This window comes from Amaranthus tricolor, chromosome 14, assembly GCF_026212465.1.
Source record: "Amaranthus tricolor cultivar Red isolate AtriRed21 chromosome 14, ASM2621246v1, whole genome shotgun sequence".
In the NCBI taxonomy this organism is placed as follows: Eukaryota; Viridiplantae; Streptophyta; class Magnoliopsida; order Caryophyllales; family Amaranthaceae; genus Amaranthus; species Amaranthus tricolor.
Window position 1 is genome coordinate 9,039,345 of NC_080060.1, and position 8,047 is coordinate 9,047,391.

The 8,047-nt window shown below is 30.8% G+C and overlaps 1 protein-coding gene across 2 annotated transcripts; it reads right to left on the reverse strand.

Moving 5' to 3' along the window:
* Positions 1-225: 225 nt before the first annotated feature.
* LOC130799767 (pectin acetylesterase 8-like) lies at positions 226-5,879 on the reverse strand. Of its 2 annotated transcripts, none has more exons than XM_057662998.1 (13): positions 5,620-5,879; positions 5,046-5,158; positions 4,588-4,670; positions 3,499-3,628; positions 3,341-3,420; positions 2,787-2,873; positions 2,566-2,690; positions 2,417-2,477; positions 2,278-2,331; positions 2,116-2,193; positions 1,207-1,312; positions 964-1,109; positions 226-467 (listed from the first exon to the last, which is right to left on the reverse strand). In XM_057662998.1, exons 2-13 carry the CDS (start codon positions 5,155-5,157, stop codon positions 360-362), a joined length of 1,170 nt encoding a protein of 389 aa, XP_057518981.1. In that variant the 5' UTR covers position 5,158; positions 5,620-5,879; the 3' UTR covers positions 226-359. The 2 variants fall into 2 exon arrangements, with proteins under 2 accessions (XP_057518981.1, XP_057518982.1); XM_057662999.1 differs by having other exon boundaries at positions 5,046-5,161; positions 5,620-5,815.
* Between the last annotated feature and the right edge of the window lie 2,168 nt (positions 5,880-8,047).

The window sequence follows — 8,047 nt, forward strand, 5'->3', positions numbered from 1 at the left end:
CCTAAATAATAAGAAACAAAATAGTCTTAATATCCTAAATATTAAAAAGATCATAAATACTTAAAACATAATATTTTGAAAATAATATTTTTTATTTTATTCTACTTTCTATTTTCCAAACATAATTATTTTTAGTTCACTAGTAGATTGTTATAACTTTATAAAGCAACTATGAACTGAATAAGTTGCCTGTAATGTTTTAACGATATGAATGGCAGAACAAAGTAAACCAAATGACTTTATTGTTTATAAAAATTAAGTAGTTTCATACATTTAATAAATAAATACAATATATATATCTTCTATAACTTCTGGATTCCTCAAGTTGAATGCAAAAAGAAGAAGAAATTCAATGTTGGTTACTCAAAAACACGGTTGTGACAAGTCTTGTCACAAGGGTAAGGGCAATCGATCTTCTGAAAGGGTTTCCTGTCATAGAACCAGTCGCCTACCGCCTTTGAGATCATCTGCAAAGATAACAAAATGTCAAAGTATATAACGTATCTTGGAATCAACAATTTAAACTTTCGGTTGAGTTGATTCATTAACATGGTATCAGAACCAATGTAACAAGAGGTCGCGCGTTCAAATCTCAAGCACCCCTCATAATTATAATGGAATATTCATCGCCAGGTATGAATAGAGCCCGTGTTGCATCCACACTTCTAACCCAAAATGTTTTTGTGTTAGGGAGCGTGTTAGAGCATATAACATATTTTGGAGCTTCAAACATCAATTTAAACTTTTGGTTGAATTGATTCCTTGACAAAAAATTCTATATTTCATACCAAAAAATGTTAGGACGTTGGATGTTTTAAGTCGTGTTTTGAACTTAGCATCAAGCGATGTAAGCTCTCCATGGACGCATGATCTCACTTGACTATATTTTTTCTTAAATATTAGTAACCACTTGGCTCTAGGACAGAATGAGTAACACACACAAGCAAAAAGGGAGACTCATACCGTGTTATCTAGCAAGGGAGCGTCATTTCTTAGCCATGTCTCTTGAGTTCCCGATTGGCAATGGCTATAGCAAGAGTTAATGTAGTAACCTCTAGAAGGCGAGTCACCTAAAGATGCCAATGCGGCTAGAAAATCTTGCCTAAAGCCTGAAACAATGTACATAATTCATTGTAATTAATCACACCATGTTATTCTAGTTCTATTCTCTTCATACTCTTCCTGGACTAGATTTGGAAGACTTACCATGCATGGTTTGGAGCTGAGCGTCAGAACACTTGACTATATCAGCCTTGCAATTGTGCCAAGTCCCATGGCGATCAGCAACACCTGGTGCCAAGATATTCTTTATCTGCACCACTTAAATCATCAAATCAACGACTGATACTTCATCGTTTTGTTCTGAATTATCCTTATCGAAACTTATCTCTATTCAACATAACTTCCATAACCCACATGTGAACTTGTTTTATTATAGTGAAAGAACATGGCTCAATAAGCTAACATGTAAACAATGTTATTCTTGTTTCAGATAGTTGCTAAAATTTGCCCATCCAACACATGGTTAGGAGAAAGACAAACCCAAACAAATTCAACAATTTCATGTAGAAGACAAATGATCCTTTTTGTTGATACAAGAAGTGTATGAGTGGCCTTCTAATTCTAGCATAAATCCATGTTCAATTAGCTCAGCATCAAAATTCAAAAGTTTAGTACATTAACTGAATGTCTTTTAGAGATGTTCACATCAAAGAGATGTGGTAGTTGTTAGAGTATATAATATATTCTGCGGCCTCAACCATTAGCTTAAGTTTTTTGGTTGAGTTGGTTCCATAACATGGTAACAGAGCCAACGTGATAAGAGGTCACGGGTTCGAATCTCAACCACCCTTAATTTAAATTGGAATATTTAGCGCCAGGTATGAAGGTAACCTGTGTTGCATCACACTTCTAGCCCAAAGGGCTCTCGTGTGAGGGGGCGTGTTAGCGTATATGACATATTCTGGGCTTCAACCCTCAGATTTTAACAATGGGGATATTAGAGAACATAGATTTTAAAATTTTTACGATCTTTCAGTTGAACCTAGCTTGTGGCTATCGCAATCAAAACCCAGACGACAGACAATACTATGAAATCGAAAGATGTGAACGAACCTGCCATGCATCATATGCTGCATTTAGTAGAAACAACGGTGTTTGGATTCCCCTTGCAGCATACTCAGGGAACAAGCACTGCAAAACGGTTTACAGTACAGTTGAGATATGAGATTTTCGCAGAAAACTAACATATTACGTTAAATTTTCGATTATACTCACAAGTTTCGGATCAAATTTTGACGTGCACGATGGAGGCAGGTTTTTTGCTGATCCCTGACATGAACAAAAGCCACAGAATTTACATCAGACAAAACAAGCAGCTAGAATGTTGAATTTATAAGAGGGATGCAGAGAATACATGTGTTGTAACAACATCAGCAAATATTTGTTGGATATGAGATGCTCCAGAGACATCTTTACTGTCAAAAACGACAAATTATAGTCGAAATTCAGATCAAATCCCGGTAAATAGAAAAAAATTCATTGACGGGTTTTCAAGATACATACGCATTGATAAAGAAACCGGCATCAGAAAGACATTTCACTTTGGCACCGGAAGGCAGCAAAGCCCGGAAATTATCACATTGTAGAATTGCTCCTAGCCCACCAGCTGAGCACCCGGCAAACAATGCCTGTAAATTGCAATTAGCAATATTCGAGTTTAGAAAGCGATCCATGATTTTGGGACGACTCAAAACAGAAATGTAGCCCATTATTTGGGATCATACAGTGTCAGCATTCTTCATTCCTTTAGCTAATAATTCATCCATGATTGCCCTCCAAAGCCTAGCTCCCCTGTAGTAAACTTTAGCATTCTGCATAGTTTAAGTGCAACAAATTTACTAGAATTGTTAAAAAGGACTTGATAAATCACAAGTAGGGGGTGTTTAATGGGCCGGATACGGGCTGAGTTGGGCTTAAGTAAATATGGGTCGGGTAATGAAAGCCCGGCCCGACCCATTCTATTACTAAAAATTATTGTAATAGTCAATGATCGATTTATAATAATTAAATCGTAGAAACATTATAAACCCATTGGCATTGTCATTTATAATAATTAAATTATTCATCAATTATGCTATTTACAAAGGATGTTTCCGACTCTTATTTGGCTCTTTTATAGTCCGCTTCATTTAAATTATAGTAAAGTCCGTTTTCAGCCCGATCCATTTTCAACACAAACCCTTATAAAAAACGAGCAGGATAAACGCTCAAAATAGGGTCAAGCCCGTTGAACACCCCTAGTAACAACTAATAATATAAGTAATAAACATGAACATACGGGATCAACAGCTTCGACATCTCCAGTGAACGATGATCCATCACAGTATCGAATCTTAACTCGATTCCAGTTATAAAAGTCTAGCAATTACATCAAATATTCATTTCAGAATTATGATTAAATAAAAGAGTTGCAAGAAAATATATAATGTGCATTACCAGGATTGTACTTTGCTTGGTTACTTAGTATCCCTGAGAAAGTATATTGTGTTGTCATTAGCTTAGATGAGCCTAAACGAGTTTTTGTACGCTCAAAGCACGTAGTCGCATTGTTACACCATGCTCCTCCCTAGACAAGCCCAAAATTTTTCAACAAAAAATGTTGAAGTAAAATAAATCAATCAAATGCGTTAATAAATCATGTGTTATATTAAGCAAGACCATAGATTAATGATGCGGTAAAGGTCGTGATTTTGGTAACGAAACGGTGATGCGGTAACAGGAGTGATGCTTTATCTTAACGTCTAAATATTGGTCAAAACCAAAAGATATCCCTTGATACGGCTAAAAACGCGGATTTTTTACACCTTTACAACGCGAGAAATTTCGATTGGTTGTTTTAAGAAGCTTTACAAAGTAGCTGATGTGATATGATGTGGCCTTGTTTTTACACTTGAACAAGACGTGATCTAATCCATTTATTAGGAATAATCGGATAAAATTATTTGCATTCAACTCTCGAGTATAGCATTTAGCGAGTGACCAATATACTATTTATTGGAATAATAGAACTAGAATAGTGTGAAAATTATCTCTAGTCAATAAATTGTTCACCAAGTGAATATTGTGCAATTGAAACGGCAATAGTAGCATATTTCGTATAATTTAAAGAATAATTTCCGAATTATAATCTTAAGGTTTAACACTTTCATGAATTATAGTTTTAATGTTTGTATTTTGCGAATTATAGCCACAAAGTATTAAAATTTACAATAATCAGATTAAAAACACCAAATTTCAACCACTTAACCTAAAATTCCGACCACTAAAATGGTCAAAATTCTGTGTTTTTGTCTGCACCAGTAAACTTTGATATTTTGGTGATTATAATTCGTAAAAATTAAACATTAAAATTATAATTCGCAAAAATATAAAACTTTAAAATTATAATTCACAAATTAATTCTAAATTAAATTATTCTCACTATCATCATATACGAACGAATAAACACAGACCAAATGTAAGATACTCATCCTACCAAACAACATTCAAAAACAAACAATATGACCAAAAAAAAAAGACACGTACCTCCATATGAATCAACCATTTGTTAAGACCAGAACCAGAGCCTTTATCAAAATGGTAAGCTGGTGGACTTCCATCTAAGCAAACTGTAAATTTAATCATAACATATCTTTAATTAGATTGTGATTAGACATCCATAATCAATTACAACTTACTCTTATAAAATAATTTACAAATTTTAGTGTGAATTAAAAAACATATTTATGAGGAATCTTGATAGATTCGATTTAATATATACTTTCTAAATATCAATATTTTTAAATTTTTAAAATTCACAATTAAATTATTTGACTTTAATTTAGATTTGCATTAGGATGTGAACGGGAAGAACAAATAAAAAGGAGCACTTGCTACTGATAAAATATTTTCATTAATAAAGCCATATCACCATCAGTAGCAAGTATAATAAAAAAGAAAAAAAAATACTAAATAACATAAAATAATGCAAAAAAAACACTTACCACCACCTTTTGCTATTGCATCTTGAACAAAAGTTATTGGAACTTGAAAACTATTTACTCTTAACAACATTACAATACAAACTACAAACTCAAACCATTTTGAATAGCCCATCCTGCTTTAAAAAAAAGGTAAAAGAAAATTAATAATTAAAATTTAAAAATGTAAGCTCAAACTTGAATGATTAATTAGAGCTTATATTACTGTTGATGATTCTGAATATATAGATAATCAAATCAGATCAAATCAAATCAAAGATAATATAGCTAATAATGATAGAGTATATAATATATCTTTGAATTTGTTGATTGTGGCTTATGGGTTAGGAAGTGCGTTAGAGTACATAGCATATCCTTGAATATGTGGGTTAGGAGGCGCGTTAGACTATATAATTTATCCTCGGATTTATGGATTGTGGTTTGTGGCTTGTGGCTTGTGCAGGGTTAGTAGCTAGCTAGGCGTGTTAGAATATATAATCTACTGTGGGGGATTAATAAACTCATGTGCTACAACTAGGTAGTTAAACTGATAAAATAAGAAAATATTATAAATTTATAAGCAGAAAAGAAAAGGTACCTGATATGAGCTAGGATTGCTTGCTTAAAGAAGTCACTAAAGAAAGTTCAATGGAATTTGATAGAAGATCTTGCTGGTATTTGTAGTACTTACTTAAATGTGAGGCTACTTGGAATAATAACAGAATTTAAAAAATAAAAAGAAAAAAAAAAGTGGAAATTGTTCTTTTCTTTACATAAAGTTAAATCAGCTATTGGTTTATAGCTGAGACAGGAATCAAAGCTATGGTACTTTATTAATTATATATTTTATGAAAATATAATATAATATATAAAATGGGAAAAGGTCAAAAATATATGTTATACACAATTGTTTATTATTTATTATTAAGAATAATGTTATACAAAACTGGTTGACATATGTTTGGATTTGGTTGTTTATGGTTAAAATAAGGATAATGCATTTAGAAAGCTGACAGTTAAAATTCTTATAAATAGTAATAAGAGCATGTGACATCTCACATCTCTAGATCGGTTTCATGTCCCTTTTTCTGTTTCTTTGATTCTCCTTAATCTAACCATACAATTTATAAAGTTTATGTTAAAACACCTTAATTAATTAATACCTCTTTTATTCTTCGCATATTCTTCATTTGAAAATTTTAAAATGTTTTTTTTAAAATCATTCTATTTTAGTAATCAATAGAGTTTAAAAAAATTACTCTTATTACACTTATACTCTAATCTATATAAATTAATTTACATTTTATTTCCCAATACATTTACTTTAAGACACCCAATGAAATTTAATGATATTATTATACTTACACATTAGTCAATAGAATCTTTATTTTTTATATTATTTTACTCAACTCTCGTAATATTATTGGGTAGTTTTTGTTATTTTGATTTCTTCTCATATTTCAAATAGAAAGAAAGAAAAAAAAGCACATGGAGTACTTCTAATGTTTAGTTATCAGTTTAATGTTATTTTATAACTAAATAGTAAATAGAAGTAACATTTTTAGATGGATCATATATATTTATTTTTCACAAATTCTTGTGAGAGACAGTCTTTTTGCATCTTTAATTGGGCTGAAACAAAAAAGAAAATATTGAATATGATTTTTGATTGGCATTAAGAATATTGTAAGTATTTAAATACTTACTCGGTAGGCATTAAGTGTATTGTAAGTAGGCATTAAAGATATTGTAAATAGGCATTAAGTGTATTGTAAATAGGCATTAAAGATATTGTAAGTAGGCATTAAGGATATGGTAAGTAGGCTAAGTTTCACAGTAGGTATTAAGAATATTATAAATAGATATTATAAGTACTTTTTCGATGTGCATTAAGTATATTATAAGTAGGCATTAAGAATAATATAAGTAGACATTAAGGATAATATAAGTAGACATTAAAGATATAGTAGGTGGACATTAAGATTTAATAGACTCGATCTATAAGACGTCTCTCAAAGAGACCGGCTGTTTATTTTTTTAAAACAGAGGTAGTAGATTGCATGATAGAAGGTGGCTAATATTATATGGATGATAGTGATGGTAGTAGATTGCACATACAGACGCAGGAGCAGTGAAATGCAAGGAATGAAATTAGGCAAAAATAATGACATCTTAACGAATACTTTTTCATACATTGAATTCTCATATAGCGAAAATTTAAAAGGATCACACGTTTACGTCATACTTTTATTAAGAGTAAATACTTCTATTTAATATTTATGGAAAAATAAATGTCACTCTAGTCGTTGAAGTAAAAAAATTAAGAGAATATGTTTATCGTCAAAAGTAAGAAATAAATGTATATTGATGGAGAAAAAAAAAATACTCCTCTCATTTCGGGTAAATATTTATTTGAGATGGATGAAGCGTAAATATTTTCCTTTTTCTCCCTCAAAATAAAACTGATCATTTTGCTTTTCTTTCATTTTATTCGTATCATTATATTCTTTATTCTTTATTATTCATCTTCTCTTTCAAATTCGCCTCTACTTATACTTTTTTCTTTTATATGTAGTCTTATTTGACCATCTAAAAAACGATGAAAAGCCAAATATAACACATTATATGAATAGGAGATGAATAGGAGGGAGTAATTATTGATACTAATAACACCAATCATGCAAGCTAGTGGTATTTGGTAGTTGGAATTTCTTTCAATATATATTGATGTTTGTTTGAAAAAGATAGCAAAACATGCATCGGTGCAGATTGAATAACATTTATTACTTTCAAAGCTCCAACTATAAATTCTCTTATGGAACATTGTCACTTAATCATGAATAAACAAGATTGAATTTAGTTAAAATTATTCCGATTTGTCAATTTGTATTGTATAATTTGTTGTTTTTATTAAAATCTTTCTATTTAAGTTATAAATTTTCGACATAAATAATCTTGTTAATTCTCATTTTAATATTTTAATAATGTTTATGATTTTCATATATTTTCCACTAGCTTTGTTATAA

What these genes read in the sequence shown, in the direction of transcription:
- LOC130799767 (XM_057662998.1), bottom strand. Translation starts at nt 5,157, where the DNA reads ATGGGCTATTCAAAATGGTTTGAGTTTGTAGTTTGTATTGTAATGTTG. An exon ending in CCAAGCAAAGTACAATCCTG is followed by an intron (nt 3,421 to 3,498) that starts GTAATGCACATT and finishes TGTAATTGCTAG; the next exon opens with ACTTTTATAACTGGAATCGA. An exon ending in CAGCATATGATGCATGGCAG is followed by an intron (nt 1,313 to 2,115) that starts GTTCGTTCACAT and finishes TAAGTGGTGCAG; the next exon opens with ATAAAGAATATCTTGGCACC.